The 22,898-nt window shown below is 37.6% G+C and overlaps 2 protein-coding genes across 2 annotated transcripts in view; one reads left to right on the plus strand and one right to left on the minus strand.

Annotated features, from left to right (window-relative positions):
- The window catches only part of LOC134797654 (phospholipase A1 1-like), a 93,606-nt gene that overhangs the window by 11,054 nt on the left and 59,654 nt on the right, over positions 1 to 22,898 (minus strand). The window lies entirely within an intron of this gene.
- Positions 1,240 to 21,476, plus strand: LOC134797387 (aldehyde dehydrogenase X, mitochondrial-like). Its single transcript, XM_063769611.1, has 11 exons — positions 1,240 to 1,372; positions 5,606 to 5,710; positions 5,898 to 6,165; positions 6,271 to 6,387; positions 6,622 to 6,809; positions 14,865 to 14,967; positions 15,289 to 15,470; positions 19,104 to 19,265; positions 19,366 to 19,523; positions 20,252 to 20,326; positions 21,271 to 21,476. The coding sequence occupies exons 1-11, from the start codon at positions 1,343 to 1,345 to the stop codon at positions 21,344 to 21,346; spliced, it is 1,464 nt and encodes a 487-aa protein (XP_063625681.1). The 5' UTR covers positions 1,240 to 1,342; the 3' UTR covers positions 21,347 to 21,476.

Consider the following 22,898-nt stretch of genomic DNA (forward strand, 5'->3'; position numbering starts at 1 on the left):
TTCATATTTATAGGGCTGTATCTCCTAAACCGTGCGTCGTAGCGCAAAAATAATAAAATGTTCCTTCCTCTGTAAGAAACCCCTAATTAATTAAAAAAAAAACGCAAAAAAGAAAAAACTAAATAAAAAAAACTTTATAAGGCTCTATCTCCTAAACCGTACGTCGTAGCTCAAAAATAATAAAATTTCGTTCCTCTTTACGAAACCCCTAATTAATATTTAATAAAGGAAAAAAACCCTTTATAGGGCATTTCTCCTAAACCGTGCGTCGTACCGCAAAATTAAATTAAATTTTCGTTCCCCTTAAGAACCCCACGTACTGAATAACCTATCACATTAGGACATGAAACAATCATCATCATCATCAATTTTTATTATTATTTCATTGCATGTTTAAGAAAATCTCTATACATACCTCGGCGTGAAAAGGGGTTGTCGGCCTCATAACTATTCGACCTCACTACGTTCGGCTGTCTATATGCATTCGGCCGGCAACCCTTTACTTCCCAGCCTCTGTAGTAATGTACTATAAATGTTGCATATAGCGTGGTTGTAATACAACACGGTCGCTACATTCAACTCAACAAAACAATTGAAAACTGTGACATAGCAATGTCATTTCGAACATCGATCGTCCGAGATAGTACTTAAGTTTAGTAGCAAATGTACGAACTTCGTACTAAATACTAATCAATATGTAAACAGGCCCTAAAACAAGTGTACCCTAGGGCTTTATCTATCTCCGAAATGGAGTTAGTTAGAATACCGGTTTCTTTGAGAAACGGCCCGATTCTAACTTTAAGATACGTCAATTAATAGATCTAGAAACGATATGGATTAGATATGTCAGTGTCAAACAAGTGTCAAAATTTACGTTTCTTCAAACAAAAACGTCACTTTAATTTGACACTTGTTTGACACTGACATATCCAATCCATATCGTTTCAATATCTAGTATTTGACGTATCTCATTGTTCGAATACGGCTGAAAGTTACTTGTTTTAAGGTCAGGAATGCACCCTTGAAATGAACGGAAATCAAAAATACACCCTTACTGAAAATCTCTTAGTTTTTGAGATATCAGCATTTTATATAGCTACCTTTTAAAATAAATGTTAAAAACAAAAATGATTTTCATTAAGGGTAAATTTGCTAAATCTTTTATCCCATCCGCTGTTCTATAAGCTCTTTAAGTATTGGCGTTGGTGGGACATCCTGTATAAACACAATACAATAACAGTCGATAGTCATAACCAGTCGTAGCTAACAAGCGATATATCAGAACACTCTGCGGGAGACCCGAGCCGGCAGCGCACGTGTGGAACTAACAACTAACCTCAATATGTCCAACGTCGAGATCAAGTATACTAAGGTAAGGAATTTATTAAAGTTACTATTTTAATAAACATATACATATTATGAATATTTATCAAACGTTATTTTAAATTTAATCAACATCATCGGCGACTGAAAATAGACTTTGTTTGTAAAGTTTGTTCGGAAACAGAAGAATCGTGGAATGTTTTGGGCTCCATACATTCCACGACTCTTCTCTTTCCGCATAGACTTTATGTAGTTTGAGCATGAACTATTGTTTTTTTCTTTTTACTGTAAGCCTTAGACAAATAAGAAGTTAATTTGCTAAACTACTAATATGTGAAAATAAAATATTTTTGCTGCAAACAACTGCAAACTCTCGTATTATATATAATTTTGAGATCCCTCACATCAGACATCAGTGTCTCCCGACGTCCCGACCATTCGCGTATCTCTTAGTATGATAAAACTATTACTTATTCTGTGCTCTTAAGGGGCCCACTGATTAACAGTCCGCCGGACGGTATCGGCCTGTCAGTTGTTCGAAACTGTCAAAATTTTGTTCTAACTGACAGGCCGATACCGTCCGGCGGACTGTTAATCAGTGGGCCCCTTTAGTTAAACTCCCCCTGAAGACACCCTGTCAAGCAGTGTTTCCGGGGTTCTGCCAACTAACTTTGCATACATTTTAATAAAAATACAATAGGTAGGTATAAGATATGCATTTGAATAATTGTTCGGTCACCCATCCTCTCTCGCCTCAACATATATTATAAATAAATATTCATAGGTTTTACATAATATTAGAATTTAAATAATAATAGGTAGGTATCTATATAAAGAAAATAATGCAATTTTTTATGTAGATAATGAGCCGGTTGGGTTATTCTGTGGCAATCAATAGGAGCACCTATATTGAACAAGCTAGCGAAACGAAGCGAAGTTTTACATTCAACTTCGATGCTATGGAGCACCTTCCGGCATTTCGACGGTTTTTTTATAATTTATTCCGCGACTACTTAATACTAAGCTTAATAATAACATCGTTTGCAGACGTTTCTGCTTAATGGGCCATTTTATTTTTATAAAGTTGTCCCTGAACTTTTTTTTTATTTGTGATATTTTATGTTATTTCTACTCAGAATCACGTGCTCTTTCTCTCCTAATAGGAGAAAAAAAATGTCGCAAGGGTTTTATTTCCATTCCGTTACCATTTTTCATAGACTTTGTATGGCGGTCACGGAATGGAAAGATCGAAAAATCTGTGGAAATTGTGGGACACTCTATTTCTCCTATTAGGATCAAAAGAGCTCATGATTCTGAATAGAAATAACATAAAAAATCCCCAATTAAAAAAAAAAGGGTAAGGGACAACTTTAAACTAAAATGGCCCTAATACAAAAATTAATTTGGGAAAGCCAATTTAGTTTTGTAGATTCCCATGGTAAAAGTCTTTCAGTACCTATGTAAAGTATGGCTAAGGATTCAAGAAACATCCTGCTAAGTACAGTTTCTAGGTAAAATACCTACGAGTATGACGAAACTAAGAGTCCTGTTTCTGTACGTCTACCATCAGTTTTAACAATGACATATACGCTCACGTCTACGTAACTTACTTTCTATGCATCTCGCTCGTACTCGCATATTAGTGCAAGCGAGATGTACAGAAAGTAAATTACGTAGACGTGAGCGTTATGTCAATGTCAAAACTGGTGGTAGACGTACTGGTAATTTGTACGTTACCCTGAGAAGGCTCACTTTTTGTCCCCATACAAAAAGGCAGCGTTTTTGTACAGGTAGGTGTAATCATGCTTATGATCGTGATAATGAGTGTATCTACTTACCTCTAGAATCGGATCTTGTTGATTGCCCAGAGCCCATACAATACATACTACGGCAATCAAAACACGATTCACAGTATGGCATCAAGTATTGAGTCGCAGATGAAATTACATACAGCGAGGTTCCGGCATTGTGATGACCAGAATAATGGTGTCATTGTTGTTAACAACTGCCACTTCGGACTAAGATCCCCGCTTTATAAAATATTCACAAGTATTCAGTACAGTAGGGCGTAGGTTCAGGTGCATTAAAATTATAAAATTTAATCTAAGTCAATATTAAATTTCTACCAATGCACAATGTAGGTACATTTTGTGAAAGGCGGTATGCGGCGGTCCAGCGCCCTGATAAAAGTAAAAAAAAACCGGCATAGTGCGAGTCGGACTCGCGCATCAAGGGTTCCGTACCATACAGCCTAGTGACAGACAGACAGACGGACAGTGGAGTCTTAGTAATAGGGTCCCATTTTTACCCTTTGGGTACGGAACCCTAACAATAGGTACCTACTACGCTTGACAGATACATAGTTATGCGTATAATTTGCCCGCTACGCTTTCCTACTGCATATTTTACGATTATATATGTACTATTGCATGTATGTAGGTACATATGTACTCAAGGCCAAGACGATCATCTAGATAAACTTTTGATTGGACGTACGCAATACCCATTAACCGCCATAGAATTTTTCATCGAGCGTGCTCGTGTCGCCGGCGGTACGAAGTTACTCGAAGTTTTGTCTTATTTATCAGACCGCGATATCAGTCAGTTAAAAGGTTAAAAGAGCATACAGCATACATAGCCGCTTCCGTTGCTACTGCTAGTGTTCCTACCGATGTGAAGCTGCTTAATTTTACTAATATGTACGTACTTTAGTAATTACTTAAGCGTATACACTGCGGCCGCTTCTCCATACAAACGTAGTCCTCATTTTCCTCTCTGGATATTGGCATTATGGAATAGTTATTTGTTTTACAAGGGGGCAAAGTTGTTGTTTAACCGCTCGTGCTAATATTGATACCCGAGCAAGCGAAAGATTCCAAAATTGAACCACGAGCATAGCGAGTGGTTCGAAACATGGAATCTTGAGCGTTGCGAGGGTTTCAAAGCACGAGGGTTAATCAAAATTTGCCTCGAGTGAAACACAAAAATTTTCACCACACCAACCCGAAGCAAATATTAAATGTAAAATATCAAACAAAATCAAACCAAATCAAATCCAAATTAATGTTATTAAATATTTATCATCCAAAATCATCATCCAAAATCATCACCAAGTCAATTCTACCAGCAATCAATAAGAAAACAACTCAAAATTTGCATTTGATTACTTTGCCTCACATGTTAATAAAATGCAACTTAGCTATCAGTTTTTAAAGTGCAAAGTAAGCCTTTCCGAGCTGGTGTGGTAAAAAATATATTAACATAATTATTTTAATGTATATTAATCGTAGCTAAATAAATAATCGAAAGAAGTCAAACATAGGGGAATGTTTGACTTCTTTCGATTATTTATTTGTGTAAATTTTTACAAGCAACAAACAAACACACAAACAGACAAACAAACAAACGCCACACACAACAACAAACAGATTACATACAAATTTTTAAATGCTAACTTTATAATAATTAAAGATTCAAAAAAAATCAAACATAGGGGCATAGTTATGGTTGATATACAACAAACTGTGTCAAAACATTTTCCATAATGTCAATATCCAGAGAGGAAAATGAGGTAACGGTGTATCCTTTTAAATACGTGAAAACTAATCCTAAATAGCTAATACGTACTAACACCAACCGGTTGCATCAACATCAAGCACAACGACGGATTAAAGTATCTAACTCCGAAAAGAACTGGTATGCATTTTTCCATAAAGTCAATGTGGCTAATTCCGTCATAGGGACTATTCCGTCCACGAGCGTATATTTCTTTGATTTTCAATCGTAGGAAGTCGGCTCCGAGTAACTAGATATAGTTGTACCTAGCACTTAATTAGGCACATCAAATCCAAAGTCACTTTTACGTGAATATTTTTCCCAGACATTTTTTTTTGTTTGTTTTTCAATCGACCCAACCTACATTTGTACAAATATAATACGAGTATGTACAGCTGATGTGCAGACATATGTATATGTATTCAACTATGAATAAGTATATAATAATAAGTAATAATGTAAGTAAGTAATAATGAATAATTAAGTATACTTATCTACTTCATAAGTAGGTACTTACACGATAAGTACAATTATTTTAAAATATATTTATCTAATAATAACTATGCAATCACTTTACACCACTTCAATAACATCTCATTAAACAAGTTCTCGTGTCGATTTAAAACACTCCTTTCGGTCGTGTTTTAAAATTCGCCTCTCGTTGCGAATTTTTATTTTTCACGCTTGTTTCGTAAAGAACTATTGTTCAATGTAACATTATTTACAGTTGTTCATCAACAACGAATGGGTGGATGCTGTTAGCAAGAAAACTTTTCCTACGATCAACCCTCAAGATGAGTCTGTCATAGTTAAAGTAGCTGAGGGAGATAAGGTATAGTATTTACTTAGAATAAGCTATAATGCATGCCCGCGAGTTGGTAGCTAGTTAGCTACAGTACCTATTGCTATTGCAGTTATGTGGGCTCTATATGAGCATAAAATGTATCGTATTTTTAATGAATAAACTTAGACCTGTGTAATCAAAAACTATTATTATTAACATTAAAAAAAAATTTAAGGCTGACATAGACATCGCTGTCGAAGCCGCTAGGAAAGCGTTCCATCGCTATACAGAATGGCGCACCCTTGACGCCTCTCAAAGAGGTCGGCTCCTGTTCAAATTGGCTGACCTACTGGAAAGAGACATCACATACTTAAGTGAACTGGAGACTTTGGACTGCGGAAAGCCAGTGAAGCAGGCTTATAATGAAATTATTTGGTCTGCGGGTATCTTGAGGTACTACGGTGGCAAAGCTGACAAGATTCTCGGAAACACTATCCCTGCAGGTGAGCTGGCTTCTGATGCGTAGATATCAGTGATATATGAACGTATATACTCCTTACACTTTTAAAGCCTTCTTTACGATATTAGACTCATTGTTTTGGTTACAGACGGTGAAGTCCTGACGTTCACTCTCAAGGAGCCCGTTGGCGTATGCGGACAAATTTTGCCATGGAACTACCCAATCCCCATGCTTATTTGGAAGATTGCGCCTGCTTTAGCTGCCGGTAAGTGTTAATACAAACAATATTTTACAAATAAAAAAAAACGGGAAACACAACAGACATAGAGTTAGACCAAGCTAAGTTGGCAGCGATTTTGATAGCACAGACTATGCAAGTGTTAGTGCAAAGTCGATGCTAATTCTTGTTGTCGAACAGTCTACTATTATATTTAAATAAATTATCTTTTGGGTTTACTTGTATCTACAGAATCTCCACATTATACTTGCGCTCCCCCAGGTTGCACCGTCGTAGTTAAGCCTGCTGAGCAGACTCCACTTACGGCGTTAGCAACAGCAGCGTTAGTAAAGGAAGCCGGCTTCCCGCCGGGAGTCGTGAACGTGGTCCCAGGATACGGGCCGACGGCCGGCGCTGCCCTGACCCACCACCCCAACGTCGATAAAGTTGCCTTTACTGGTTCTACAGAGGTAAGAAACTAAAGGGGCCCACAGATTACCAGTTTGTCTGACGAAATCAGCCTGTCAGTTGTTCAGAACTGTCACCTTTTGCGATTAACTGACAGGCTGATATCGTCCGGCGAACTGGTAATCTATAGGCCCCTTAAGTTACAGCAGTAACCTATTTAGTTTGTTATATTACTTACCTACGGTTTCAAGATAATGTGCTAAACTAACTAAAAAGTATACGACTTTCAAAGCAAAAATAATTGATCCATAGATAAAAGTTCAATGGAACGATTGAATGATCACATGACCTTGGAATATTAATGTTTAGGAGTTCAAATTTTGAAAGAACAAATGGAATAAGGTCAGGTGGGGTAACTGGGTCTACGGGATAAGTGAACCTATACGTCAGAAATCAAAAACTAAACATTGTAGCGTGATGTTACCCAGTCGGTAAGATAGTACTTATAGGCTGGATACATTTTTTCTGAAAAATATGAGGGTAGATCACATATGTGAGAAAGGAGGGTATGCCAAAAAAATCAGTCAGCTGCCCGTCTAACATCGAGTTGTCGAACAAATATTCCTGCTATCAAAACTGCACAACGGGACTTAATCGCGTATTTAAGTTTTAAGGTAGATTGATGGGGTAGCCATGGGTAGCCCTGTAGCACCGGTTTTGGCAAATATCTGGATGGAGCATATCGAAGCCAGTATAAACTTGCAGCCTTGGGCGGTGAAGTTGTGGAAGCGCTATGTGGATGATGTTTTCTGTATTATGAAGGGTGGGAAGCAGGAGGTGGAGCAACTACTCCGATATCTAAATTCAATTCATCCGAAGACGAAGTTCACGTATGAATTGGAATCACAGCGCAGTTTGCCGTTTTTGGACGTGAAAGTGATTGGTCGAGTGGATGGAACCCTAACTCATACTGTTTATAGGAAACCTACACACACTGACAGGTATTTGAACGCCCTTTCTCACCACCATCCTCGTCACTTACAATCGGTGGTTACCTCGCTAGTAAACAGAGCACATGATCTGTGTGACCCTGAATATTTAGAGAGTGAGATGTCGCATATTCAGGAGGTACTAAGGAGGAACGGGTACAAGGTAAAAAAGTGGCAACCCAGACGAAAGGCAACGCGGAAACGTCCTGATGTCTCCAGACAGCCGGCATTTTTGCCGTATGTAAAAGGGGTAACGGATAAAGTTGGCACAGTACTTGGAAAGTACTCTATAAAGACGGTGTACACACCTTTATCCAAAGTAGCAGGGAGCCTAAGGTCACCGAAGGACGTTATTCCGTTCCAGTCACCTGGCGTTTATAAAATAGATTGCAGTTGTGGTAGTTCCTATATCGGAGAAACTAAGCGCACCATAGCAGAAAGAGTTAAGGAACATATCGCAGCTGTCAAAAATCGTTAGGTCAACAAGTCTGCGGTGGCTGAGCATTTGCTGGAGTCAGGACCAAACCACTGGATTGAGCTGCATAACCCTAAAATCCTCTCCACGGATCGCCATTTCTACAGTAGAAAAGTGCGGGAAGCCATTGAAATCAAAAAACATTGCAATTTTAATCGGGACGAGGGTTTTAAGATCTCATCCACATGGAATCCAGTCATTAGTAAATGTAAGCGGAAACGAATATCGACAGTCGATAAATCGAATATCGTTAGTGTTGTGTGTCGACAGAGTGACATCCCTAGTGCGCAAAACGTTCAAACTGATAAACAAGACCAAGTGCGGGTAGTTCGAAAAACTCGCGCGGCTAGAAGATGTTGATGTCAACTTGAGCCAGTCTTCTCCGAGACCACGGGGACAACGCCGTCCTCGAAACGTCGGAGGTAAATCTTAAAACTTAAATACGCGATTAAGTCCCGTTGTGCAGTTTTGATAATGTTTAATAATCGTGAAAGTTTAAATCAGTGTAAATATTCCTGCTGCTGTAAATATAATAAATAAAAGTGCTTAGGAGCTGATTTTAAAGGTAAGTGCAAGGTTATAGTTAGTGTTCCGTTTCCTTGGCGTTATTTTATTGAAATACCGTTGATTTGTAGTTTTATTGATAGTGGAAAAAATATAACCTATGATATATCAAGCAGAGGAAGTGGGTCTAGTAATACCGGGTCAAGAGAAACATATGTCCCACTTTCCCTGTATCAGATGTAACAAACATTTTCATTGCCTGTAAAAAAATATAATAAATTTTAAATCTGTTATAATCAAATCGTAATAATTTAGAAATTATAATGGTAGCAACATTAATTTAAAGAGATTCAATATTTTTGAGCTTATGGATATTTTTAGATGTGCCAGGATATTTTTAGCAGATGTTTTAGGAAAACGTCTCTTTGCATAATATTAATTATCGTTTTATTTTTATAATTAGATTTAAAATATACAGTTGAAAAATGAGGTTAAAATAACGTCGATCTGTAACATAACCATGACATTAGCTGAATTACAAAACAGCAACCAGTAACTTAAAAAAAAGCAGTTTAATTAGTAGCGTATCCATATTCCCATTTATCTCTGGTAGGTAGTGGAAAACGCTAATCATTGATAATAATACAACAATACATTTTTTTTAATAAAAAGAAATAATTTTTACAGAATAACCAACCATGGTACGAAACTATAAAAGAAAGACAGATCGTGCATCTTATCCAGAAGAAAAACTGAAAGAGGCGGTTGAGGCTGTTAGAAGCGGTAATTTGTCTGGATATGCGGCTGCTAGTTCTTATGGGATTCCAAGATCAACGATACTGAATAGGCTTTATGAACGCAGAGGCTTAAAGTCCAAAACTTTGGGACGGGACACAGTTATTTCCAAGGAAGTAGAAGATCAACTTGTCGTAAATCTTCATATTATGGAAAAGTATGGATTTGGCCTAACAAGAAAGGAACTTTTAGAAACAGTGGGACAATACGTTTCTGCAAATATGATAGAAAATCCTTTCAAACATGGGGTTCCTAGTGAAGATTGGTTTCTTTCGTTTAAAAAAAGACATAATTTGTCAGTGAAAAAGCCACAGCCAGTTGAATACGCTCGAAAAAGAGCTTGCCGACCGGATGTTATATATCCGTATTTTGATTTGCTTGAAGAAACGGTGGATAATCTACGACTCCGTGACAAACCATCACATATTTGGAATTTAGATGAAACGAGCTTCAGTAAAGATCCTTCTAAATCAAAGGTTGTAGGCCTTGTAGGTTATACAGCTACACGAACAATATCATCACCCGGGAAAGATAATACTACTGTATTATTGGGTTGCAATGCAATTGGAGAAAAAACTCCACCTATGATTGTCTATAAAGGGAAAAATGTATGGGATGAATGGACTACTGACAAAGGCTATCCCGGAACAGCATACGCAGCTACTTCTAATGTTTGGATGGAGACAGAGGTTTTCGAAGCTTTTTTGAAAAAGTGTTTTTGCCGACAGTGGGAGAAAGGCGTCCGATTCTTTTAATTTATGATGGACATGCTACTCACGTAGGCATAAATATAATAGAGAAAGCCCGAGCCGCTAATGTTACAATTTTGAAAATCCCACCTCACACAAGCGATGTTTTACAACCTTTAGACTTAGCCGTCAATAAATCATTTAAGGACAAATGGGATGCTGCATTGGTTAAATGGCAACGTGCAAATATCGGAAAAGTTCTACCAAAACAAGATTTTGCCAGGCTTCTTGGACAAATATGGGCTGATTTGAATCCTGATATTTGTGCAGTGGGTTTTCGGAAAGCAGGTATTTACCCTCTCAACGAAAAAGCTGTACCAGAAGAAAAATTTAACCAAAATTTACTCCTGGAATGGAAACGTCAAAATGTTGATGCCATTGCACGACCTAACTCAAACGCTGGACTTAGTATTAGTAGCCAGATAGGAGCAAACAGTAGGATCTGTGAATCACAATCTCAGAGTGACTACCGCCATGATGTTGAGCCAGACATGTTGCATCAATTCAGCGATTCGACACAAAACTATTCACCACACCGTCCATTAAATTGTTCATCTGGCGAAAAGCAAATAAACCCATTCAAAACAAAAATGTTGATCCCAGAATCTCTTAAACAATTAACATTATCAGCTGTTAACGCAAGTTTATGTCAGAAGAAAATGCTTTTTGAAAACACTTTGCAGATACCGCCAGCGCCGAAAGATTGTAGTTGCAATCAAAAACAGAAAACAAAAATTATGATTCTCGAAGACCGTAAAGTGACATTTGAAGAGTTACTTCTTATGTCAGTAAAAGCAGGGATAAATACTAAAACAAAAAAAAAACGAATAGCAAGTGGGGCTGAAGTAATAACACATGATGACGTATACGAACGAACTAAATTAATCGAGCTGCAGAAAGGTGAAAAATTAAAGCAACAAGAAAAAAAGAAAGATAAAGTAAATGCAAAAAAGGATGCTCAAGAAAACAAAAAATGTGTTGCGAAAAATGAAAATAATAAACCTAAAAGTAAAACAAAATTGATTAAAAGGGACAGCAAATATAAGAACCTTGATATAATAGAAGAAAACGAAACAAATATTAATAATTCGATGAAAAATATAATTGAAGACGAAGAGGTCAGTAGTACATCGAAGCAAAAAGTGACTAAGAATCTTAAAATGAAAACAGAGAAATGTGTAACGAAAAAAAATAAAAGCAAGTCGCGTAAAAGAAAAATTTCAACCTCAACAAGTGAAAGCGAAACATTGATTGAACTACAGGATGAAAGTGACGATGATTACAATGAGTATCTGAAAAGCGTTTTAAGTGAGACAAGCCATATTGAAAATAGCGACCAAATGTCTGTTGATGAACAAGTTCACGAATTTGATGACATCATCATGAATACTAAGATTGCTCAAGGGGACTGGCTTCTAGTTAAATTCTGTTCGAAGAAAACTGTCAAACACTACATCGGCGTGATACTTGAAGTAAATACTAATGGCTGCCCTGTAGTGAAATATGTCAGAAAAACAATGACAAAAAATATATACGACAATGTGTTTACTTTTCCTAATGTAGATGACATATCTGAAGTTCGTCATGCAGAAGACATAATTATCAAACTGCCAAAACCAGTTATTGGTCGTCGGGGACAAATCATTTTCAAAATGTCTTTTGATACATATAACATTCAATAATGTACCGTTATTTTGATATTAGTATTTGTTATCGACATAAAACCTATAAAGTATTTAAAATAAAACTTATTTCCCATTAAGTATGCAAGTATGAATTCAGAATGTTTAAAAAAAATTACATGTTGCATACCAATTACTCTCCGTAAGATGACGATTAAAGTAACTACGTAAGTACTTACTATAATAACCTAATGATAAAAACGTAATACAGGTGTATTTTCACAAAAATAATTGCGTTAATTATTTATCTTTACCCTGATTTGCAAAATCAATCGTTATTTCTCGTAATATATTTCTAAATAAGGACTTCAACTATTTATTTATAAAAAACACTACCAACTGTTGTAAACGACTGATTGTGACCTATATGTTTCACTTGCCCCATTTTGGTAATGTCACCTCTGGTAGGGAAACTAGATCCTATATCAATGCAGTGAGTAATATTTTGGACTAAGATAATTATCCTTAAAATGTTGTTCCACGAGATATTCTGCTATCGCTAAAGATTGGTAAGTAATAAAAACAGTTTCTCTTACCCCAAAACAAGGGAAAGAGAAACTAATTGGGTCTATGTGGTTTACTTGGTAATTTCAGCTTTATACAGTGCATGTGGAAATTTAGATGAAAGGGTACGTTAAGCTTAATATTATACCATTATGAAACACTTAATTAAAAAACGAAAATATGCTTTAGAACTGAGTAAAATCGTTTTATAAGTAACAACAAGTAAAGTATGTTTCTCTTACCCCACCTGACCTTACAATTATGTTTTATAACACAGTTTTAAAAGTACCTAAAGCACACCCTAACACAATATTTTGAATAATTTTATAAGTGGTTTAGGTACGTCAAGTCTGATTCATTTAAAAGCATCAATGTCAAGGTCAATACGTTTTATTTATCCAACCGCCGAACCAAACTAGAATTGCTAATGTGGGTGACACCACGAATACGGCGCAAGTAATTTATTTCCTTATGTTAGAAAAAACTCACGGTGCCTCCACTACAAATCTATAGTCTGCATGGTATAATAATATACTCCGCCTGGTACTCCATTCCGAGATTCGCGTATGACCTAACTGACACGCGCCTACGTCATCATGCTGTTTACAGGTTCTCAAACTTTGAAATGTGGGAGAATTTTAACCAACGGTGAAAATTATTTTAACGGCATTAATTTTAAGTTATTCATGTAGAAACATAGTAAAATAAAACAAATCGAATGTATTAAATTAAACTTTATTTATCTATACAAGACAAACGTTTAAAAAACTAATTCACAGTTACACATTAATTACCAAGCTTACGACGTGAAAAGTTTGGAAAACACTGCGACTGCTGACACTGAGCGAGAAGGAAATAACAATTAACACGCGTTCGACAAGGATGACGGTCAGGGCATGAAGTTATCTAGATCCGAATTGTCAAATGTGCACAGCGCTATCCTGTGTTGCCAGTAGTATAAACAGAATTACCCGAAAGTCTGAAATTTCTTTCGTGAATCGGAAGATATTGCTAACGAGTAATTAAAAATGACGTGTTATTGTAAAATTTAAGCTAAAATACATATAAATGAAAATTATAAAATTATAAAGAAATATTTTAACTTATTAACCATAGGTATAATGTACCCATGTAACATGTTATGTTGAAATAAAGTGGCAATGTTATTGTGACGTAGGCCCGTGTCACTCTGGGAATGGAAGACCATGTTTTATTAGACCATGATAGTCTGTATCTTTAAGTATTTAAAAAAGAGTGAACAAAATCTACCCTCAAATGGCTTCTTAAGGCAGTTGAGGGTAGATGAAAACATTACATGATCCAATAATGTAGGTTAAAGTCAGGTCGTTCAGTGACAGATCCAGGTGGTTTTGTATTTGGTTGGTCAATCAATAAATGTTATAGTTATAACTACCCGAAAATTTACAAATTATTTGTTTGCTTTTATTTATGTACCTAAAGATACAAAGTACTTATACATAGTGTTAGTTTTTTTTTTCATCGTAGGTAATAATATTGATTTTATATACTAACCTAACCCATCTTTGATAAAATTACTAACACAAATCATCTTAATTAGATCCATTTATTTAATTTTCTTAAATAAATGAACTTTTATTTATTTATCTACACACATATCATAAACTCTCTATGATACCTTCAAAATCCGTAAATGATGGCCCACATTACGATAAACTGTTTTGTTACAGCAAATTTCTTATCTGTGAAAATGTGGTAATAGCTTCATTACTATATCAAAATCGATTTGGTTATGACATTCAAATTTCGAACATCTCTGGAAAAAAAGGCAATTTGATTTGACCCCTATTCTAATATCAGTCGAGATGACGTTTTATTCGAAATCAAATGACAATTGCATACAATATTGACAAATCTCGCTTGTAAGTTGGTATCGGACGATATGGTAATCGACCCCGACTCTAGTTTGTCTTTGAATTAAAAAAAACTGCGGATGCGTGACATGCGTGAAAAAAGTTTTCATTTGCCGCCATTTGACGTACAGTTTATCTTTTAATTAGTTTGTAAGTAAAAAATAATTTGTTTTGTTGTTTTTAAAGTAACTATAACAAAAGTTTCGTGTAAAATGTACGATAAAGATATTTCGGAGACGCCATCTCATATCCGCGAGTTCCGCCAGAGAGGAAAGTGCCCCAATGTCGGCTGTAATATGAGGTTAGTGAATACATCATAGAAAGTTTATAATATGTGTGTAGATAAAGCAGTGTATGTAAATGTACATAATTAGGCATTAAAACACTCGTGTGATACTATTATGAAACTCATTTCATTCGTTTCATAAACCCACACTCGTATTTTAATGCCTTTCATTATGTAGCAGTCACATAAACTACTATTATTGTATAGATAGATAAGACTCTTATTTTATTTGTTATCATAGATTGGACGTATCATCATGAAGGCAGCAGCCGCGACGAATCTTAAGCGAATCACTTTGGAACTCGGAGGCAAGAGTGCCCTGGTCGTCTTCAACGATGCAGATGGTGAGTGTATGCATGACCCTGTGGATTCCACCATTTTTAACTATGTATATAGGTAGCTACCGCTAAATGTTACGTATCCGTACATGCATAAACAGAGCTGTCTAACAAGACTCGTATTTATGGAATGTTAAGATACTTTAGACGCAAGTAACACGTTTGGGATAAACTAATGCTATCTTTCCGCTTCAATACTTGTATAACGTAGAAGAAAATAAAATCAAGGGCAATTTTTAAAACGGTAACGGTGTAATGACTTTACATGTAAACTGTAACTTAAAAACTGTTTCACTCATGCATTAATTGTTTTGTTTTATTCCAAAGTTGAGAAAGCAGCCGAGATTGCCCACGGGGCAGCTTTTTCGAACGCTGGTCAATGCTGCGTAGCCGGTACCAGGACATACGTCCAATCGGGAATTTATGATAAATTTGTCGCTAAATCTGCTGAAATTGCGAAGAAAAGGAGCGTCGGTAACCCTTACGAAGATGTTCAACAAGGTGCTCAGGTAAGTGATTGAAAATGAAGTGGAAACTGCAACGTCGGCGTGCAGTTCCCATACAAGTTGCAGTCCGTCTGTACCAGCCATTAGTGTTTAGTGAACTTACACATTTGCTACTTGCGTTAGTAGCAAAATGTATAAACACTAGGTATACGAATCAAACCGATAAACGCAGAGCGGGGGGGTGGGGGGGGACCTTGCCACTGATTAAAATATGCATTTTTGTAACCTAGTTCAATTTCAATAGTGGCGCGAAGTCCGAATCTCTTTGATTAACAACTTATATCTAATTTAAACTTTCACGATTATTAAACATTATCAAACTGCACAACGGGACTTAATCGCGTATTTAAGTTTTAAGATTTACCTCCGACGTTTCGAGGACGGCGTTGTCCCCGTGGTCTCGGAGAAGACTGGCTCAAGTTGACATCAACATCTTCTAGCCGCGCGAGTTTTTCGAACTACCCGCACTTGGTCTTGTTTATCAGTTTGAACGTTTTGCGCACTAGGGATGTCACTCTGTCGACACACAACACTAACGATATTCGATTTATCGACTGTCGATATTCGTTTCCGCTTACATTTACTAATGACTGGATTCCATGTGGATGAGATCTTAAAACCCTCGTCCCGATTAAAATTGCAATGTTTTTTGATTTCAATGGCTTCCCGCACTTTTCTACTGTAGAAATGGCGATCCGTGGAGAGGATTTTAGGGTTATGCAGCTCAATCCAGTGGTTTGGTCCTGACTCCAGCAAATGCTCAGCCACCGCAGACTTGTTGACCTGACGATTTTTGACAGCTGCGATATGTTCCTTAACTCTTTCTGCTATGGTGCGCTTAGTTTCTCCGATATAGGAACTACCACAACTGCAATCTATTTTATAAACGCCAGGTGACTGGAACGGAATAACGTCCTTCGGTGACCTTAGGCTCCCTGCTACTTTGGATAAAGGTGTGTACACCGTCTTTATAGAGTACTTTCCAAGTACTGTGCCAACTTTATCCGTTACCCCCTTTTACATACGGCAAAAATGCCGGCTGTCTGGAGACATCAGGACGTTTCCGCGTTGCCTTTCGTCTGGGTTGCCACTTTTTTACCTTGTACCCGTTCCTCCTTAGTACCTCCTGAATATGCGACATCTCACTCTCTAAATATTCAGGGTCACACAGATCATGTGCTCTGTTTACTAGCGAGGTAACCACCGATTGTAAGTGACGAGGATGGTGGTGAGAAAGGGCGTTCAAATACCTGTCAGTGTGTGTAGGTTTCCTATAAACAGTATGAGTTAGGGTTCCATCCACTCGACCAATCACTTTCACGTCCAAAAACGGCAAACTGCGCTGTGATTCCAATTCATACGTGAACTTCGTCTTCGGATGAATTGAATTTAGATATCGGAGTAGTTGCTCCACCTCCTGCTTCCCACCCTTCATAATACAGAAAACATCATCCACATAGCGCTTCCACAACTTCACCGCCCAAGGCTGCAAGTTTATACTGGCTTCGATATGCTCCATCCAGATATTTGCCAAAACCGGTGCTACAGGGCTACCCATGGCTACCCCATCAATCTGGAGGTAATGCTTTCCACAATACAAAAAGTAGCTTCCTTCCAAGCAGTTCCTCAGCAACACCATTACTGACTCCGATATACCCTCATCGCTCAGTTTCCTTCTGACTACCTCTAGACATTCTTTAACGGGAACATTGGTGAAGAGCGACTCAACGTCAAAGCTCACCATTACCTCATCTGGTTCCAGCGTTATTCCCTTGAGAATATCCATAAAGTGACGAGAGTCCTTCACAAAAGACGACGTACTACCCACAAGCGGCTGCAACACCGACGCAACATGCTTTGCAAGATCGTAAGTGGGAGAAGAGATTTGACTCACGATAGGCCGCAAAGGCACATTCCTTTTATGTACTTTTGGCAATCCGTACAGTTTAGGTGGCAGTACGATCTTGGGTTTGTACAACCGATCGAACACGTCTTCTTCGAACAACTCCCTGTTGTCTTTGATGACAGCCCTAATGCGACGAGAGACCCTAGCCGTAGGGTCGTAAGACGTCGTCTTTTGTGAAGGACTCTCGTCACTTTATGGATATTCTCAAGGGAATAACGCTGGAACCAGATGAGGTAATGGTGAGCTTTGACGTTGAGTCGCTCTTCACCAATGTTCCCGTTAAAGAATGTCTAGAGGTAGTCAGAAGGAAACTGAGCGATGAGGGTATATCGGAGTCAGTAATGGTGTTGCTGAGGAACTGCTTGGAAGGAAGCTACTTTTTGTATTGTGGAAAGCATTACCTCCAGATTGATGGGGTAGCCATGGGTAGCCCTGTAGCACCGGTTTTGGCAAATATCTGGATGGAGCATATCGAAGCCAGTATAAACTTGCAGCCTTGGGCGGTGAAGTTGTGGAAGCGCTATGTGGATGATGTTTTCTGTATTATGAAGGGTGGGAAGCAGGAGGTGGAGCAATTACTCCGATATCTAAATTCAATTCATCCGAAGACGAAGTTCACGTATGAATTGGAATCACAGCGCAGTTTGCCGTTTTTGGACGTGAAAGTGATTGGTCGAGTGGATGGAACCCTAACTCATACTGTTTATAGGAAACCTACACACACTGACAGGTATTTGAACGCCCTTTCTCACCACCATCCTCGTCACTTACAATCGGTGGTTACCTCGCTAGTAAACAGAGCACATGATCTGTGTGACCCTGAATATTTAGAGAGTGAGATGTCGCATATTCAGGAGGTACTAAGGAGGAACGGGTACAAGGTAAAAAAGTGGCAACCCAGACGAAAGGCAACGCGGAAACGTCCTGATGTCTCCAGACAGCCGGCATTTTTGCCGTATGTAAAAGGGGGTAACGGATAAAGTTGGCACAGTACTTGGAAAGTACTCTATAAAGACGGTGTACACACCTTTATCCAAAGTAGCAGGGAGCCTAAGGTCACCGAAGGACGTTATTCCGTTCCAGTCACCTGGCGTTTATAAAATAGATTGCTGTTGTGGTAGTTCCTATATCGGAGAAACTAAGCGCACCATAGCAGAAAGAGTTAAGGAACATATCGCAGCTGTCAAAAATCGTCAGGTCAACAAGTCTGCGGTGGCTGAGCATTTGCTGGAGTCAGGACCAAACCACTGGATTGAGCTGCATAACCCTAAAATCCTCTCCACGGATCGCCATTTCTACAGTAGAAAAGTGCGGGAAGCCATTGAAATCAAAAAACATTGCAATTTTAATCGGGACGAGGGTTTTAAGATCTCATCCACATGGAATCCAGTCATTAGTAAATGTAAGCGGAAACGAATATCGACAGTCGATAAATCGAATATCGTTAGTGTTGTGTGTCGACAGAGTGACATCCCTAGTGCGCAAAACGTTCAAACTGATAAACAAGACCAAGTGCGGGTAGTTCGAAAAACTCGCGCGGCTAGAAGATGTTGATGTCAACTTGAGCCAGTCTTCTCCGAGACCACGGGGACAACGCCGTCCTCGAAACGTCGGAGGTAAATCTTAAAACTTAAATACGCGATTAAGTCCCGTTGTGCAGTTTGATAACTTATATCTAATAAGTAAGTACATGAAGTTTATTGACAATATATATTATACCTGCGTTTCAGATTGACCAGGAAATGTTTAACAAAGTGATGGGATATATTGAAGTAGGGAAGAAGTCGGCGCGTTGTGTTGCCGGTGGAAACCGTCACGGTAACAAAGGCTTCTTCGTCGAGCCAACCGTGTTTGCAGATGTTACTGATGACATGAAGATTTCCAAGGAAGAGGTGAACTATATGTTGAATTCAATTCATAGCTTATATAAGCTGCTGCGACTATTTCACCTAATAACCTTAAGTCACCGTCTACTTTTTAAACATATTTCAGATATTTGGTCCAGTTCAGAGCATTCACAAATTCGAGACTTTCGAGGAGGTGGTGGATCGCGCCAACAACTCCAACTACGGCCTAGGAGCCGGGGTGGTCACCAACGACGTCAACATTGCCCTGGCATTCGTCCGCCATGTGCGAGCCGGCTCCGTGTGGTAAAATATATTGTATTAAATATTTATTCCCATGCAGAGTATTCATAAATTCGAAACTCGAGGATGGTCGGCCATATATATCTACTGACAATTCCAACTACCGTCTGAGCTGAGATATCAACATCTCCACGAATTCTTGTGCCTAATGTATACTATAATATTTCCTAAATTTTTTGCGTTGCCTGATGTTTCTTGTTAAATTTTTATAAACAGTGTTGTGCTACAATCCTAAAGCCAGGTGCTAAAAGATCCGCTTGCATATTTTCCGAAGTTTCTAAACGAATCGAGTAAAGCTTAATATTTAAAACGGGTGCTCAATTTAGATTTTCCATTACGATAAGTATTTCTATAGCCATTACGTAAAAACAAAAGACCTATAGTAGTAATAAAAGCTAATTAGGTACTATGTATAATTCAATACCTACCTACGTGTTTAACGAGCATAATGTGTATTTTCGCTTCGGGCTTATCAAAACCCGCCGTCACAAATACTTTATATCCATTACATATGTGTAGCGAGGTGATTTTACGACGCGAATAGCGAAAGATGTCTTTTAACACCCACATACATAATAAAATTATTCGTTCGCTATTAGCTATACTAGTATGCCTCGTCATTCGCCTAACGACTCATCGCATGTGTACTTTAAAAAAAACACATGAGATGTTTTTTTTTTTATAAATGCAGCATAATAAATATAGGTACATTACTGAGTTTATGTTTACAGGGTCAACACTTACGAACACGTCACCCCTCAAACACCGTTTGGCGGATTCAAGGAATCCGGTATCGGACGCGAGTTGTAAGTCGTTTTATAATATGTACTTTCACATTGGCTTCCTGATTATACTAAAAGGAGAGAAAATGCCTGCTTCTGTCAGATATGCGCAAAAGAGGAAAAACAAAATTTGTGGTCATAGAAAATAGTTATTTACGATACAAGTGCGGAAAAGAGGAAATTCGAAACGAGTGGCGATAAATTAAAACACGACCGAAGGGAGCGTTTTAAATCGACACGAGTTGCGAATTACCTATTCGCACGTGTATCGTACGTTTTACAGTACATATGGCCCTTTAAACTAGTTTAAACTTTGACATACGCACGAAAAGATGCTATTTTACGCACTAGTGCGGGAAAATAGGACCATATGTACTGTAAAATGACTGTAAAACAGTTTATTCCACCATAAAAGTTCGTTTTTATAGCATTAAAAAAAAGGTAAATAATCTTGACGTGTCTTTTTATTGAAAAACACTTTTGAAAAATAAGTCACGGCAAATATGTAACAATTATGAATCATATACGATTATTTACAATCTTTTGCTTTCAGAAATAATAGTTACTGATTTTTTAAAAGCGTTTTGACTTTTGACACGTCAAGATCGCGTAGTCTTTTTCTAATGCTAAAAAAAATTACTACCTATACAAAGTGTAGCGAGTATTCAGAAACATATAAATAAAAAAAGGAATAAAAATAACTATTGTAACTTAGAAACAAATTAAAAGAGGAAAAATTCACTGTCTTGGGTCATAATAATTATATGGTGGAAATATTCGCTGTATTGGGTACGGTCTTGATAGCTCAGATGGAAGAGCACCGGGCTAGCGATCCGGTGGTCGTGAGTACTGTTCAAGAGTCCAACCAAATGTTTCTACTTTTAATTTGTTTCTAAGCTTAATAGCATCGTTCGCAGACGTTTCTCCTTGATATAAAATTAATTTATTATAACTTTTTTTTGTTGCAGGGGAGAGGATGGTATTTTACAATACCTCGAAATCAAGACTGTAACCCTGAGCCTTCCGAAAAAGCCTCTTTTATAAGACCGCGGAGAAAATGCTCTTTGAAACAAAATAATGTAATCAGCACTTAAATTCTATTTTAAGGAATATTTCGCAAAGTAAAATATTACGATTAACCTATATTTGAAATAAATTCATAACGTTAATTAAATATTTTTTTATTATTACATATTATAAGTCCCAGGCCAACCCATGGCAGACCCACTATTGTACTTTATTCTGTGTCACAGTTGTTCCCGCCACGCCGGAGACAATAGGGGATATTACTGCAATGTTCTGCCGCCAGAGTGCAGCACTACCGACTCAGTAAATTCATAGACTAACTTATACATACTGTGCCTTAAACTGTTTTTTGACAAGTTTTCACAGACAATAAAATATGACATTGATGCATCAAGGCGGTTTGTTAACAAGGGCCTACCGGTAAAAGCGAAAATCGAAATTTAGTTATCTGCCTCTTTATCGCTCGAATATGCAAGAGTGATAGAGAGATTAGATAACGAAATTTCGATTTTCTTGTTTCGCGGTAGGCCATGTGGTGTGTGATTGACGTGACGTGTGATGTGTCAATGTGGTTTGTTTACTGTATGTGCCACAAAGGTGCCACCTACGCAGAGCTTTGCCTAATATTCCCTATTCTGATTGTAATAAATAATAAAATTAATAAAGTCCTAGATAAAAAAGATAAATACTTTCATATACCTACGCTGACCACCCTATTCTATGTGTCAGTGTCACTTTAATGCATTCATATTTATAACCTATTACACACGCTTATATTATTTACCTCTACATTTTGTTTTTCAAACTACAAAAGTTGCATGTTCAAGTCTGTTATATCTTTAGAAATAGCTCTAGGAAATATGTTTACAACAAAGCCCAGTTTTCATTTCATTGCCAAAGGCGCTTGTATTCAGTAAGTATGCTTATGCTCGTTCGAATAGCTATTAAGAGCGCTCTTACAAGAAAAGTCGAAATAATGCAAAATTGATGATACTAGTCGACGAAATTCAGGACTTTGCGCTCATTATTAGAAACAATGAGTACTTGTTCCAGTAAAAGCGTCTTCTTATCTTTATAAATATCGTTGTAAATATTAGAAAAAGGACTTATTCAATTAGTAATGATTTTTTTTCTGATGGTCGTTTCCGAAAAACCCCGTGAAGCACTGAATGGCGAGCTCTTATTTGGAAATGTTGAGAATTTTACTCTGCTAAACCTGGCTATTTTGTATTGCTAATACCCTGTACTTTAGGCATATCAAACTATATTTTTCCTACATACCTTTGAGAAAGAGAAAATCAAAGTAAAACGAACTCGATTTTCTCTCCGAAACAAGTGTCAATTCCTACGAAAATCTACTTAATATCGAAGTCATTTTCATACTCAAGCAATCTGCAACGTTTGCTTATACTGTTGGTATACATTAGTGTTTATGAAATTCTACTATAATTTTTTGGCAATTTTTTGAAAACTACTCTATATTACCGATGACGCGCGCTGCGCCAGCTCAGTGCCGCGGCAGAGCTTGTAGAGGCAGGACGTGTGTCGGTCGGCTCCGCACATTTTCAAC

This window comes from Cydia splendana, chromosome 1 (assembly GCF_910591565.1).
Source record: "Cydia splendana chromosome 1, ilCydSple1.2, whole genome shotgun sequence".
NCBI classification, from domain to species: Eukaryota; Metazoa; Arthropoda; class Insecta; order Lepidoptera; family Tortricidae; genus Cydia; species Cydia splendana.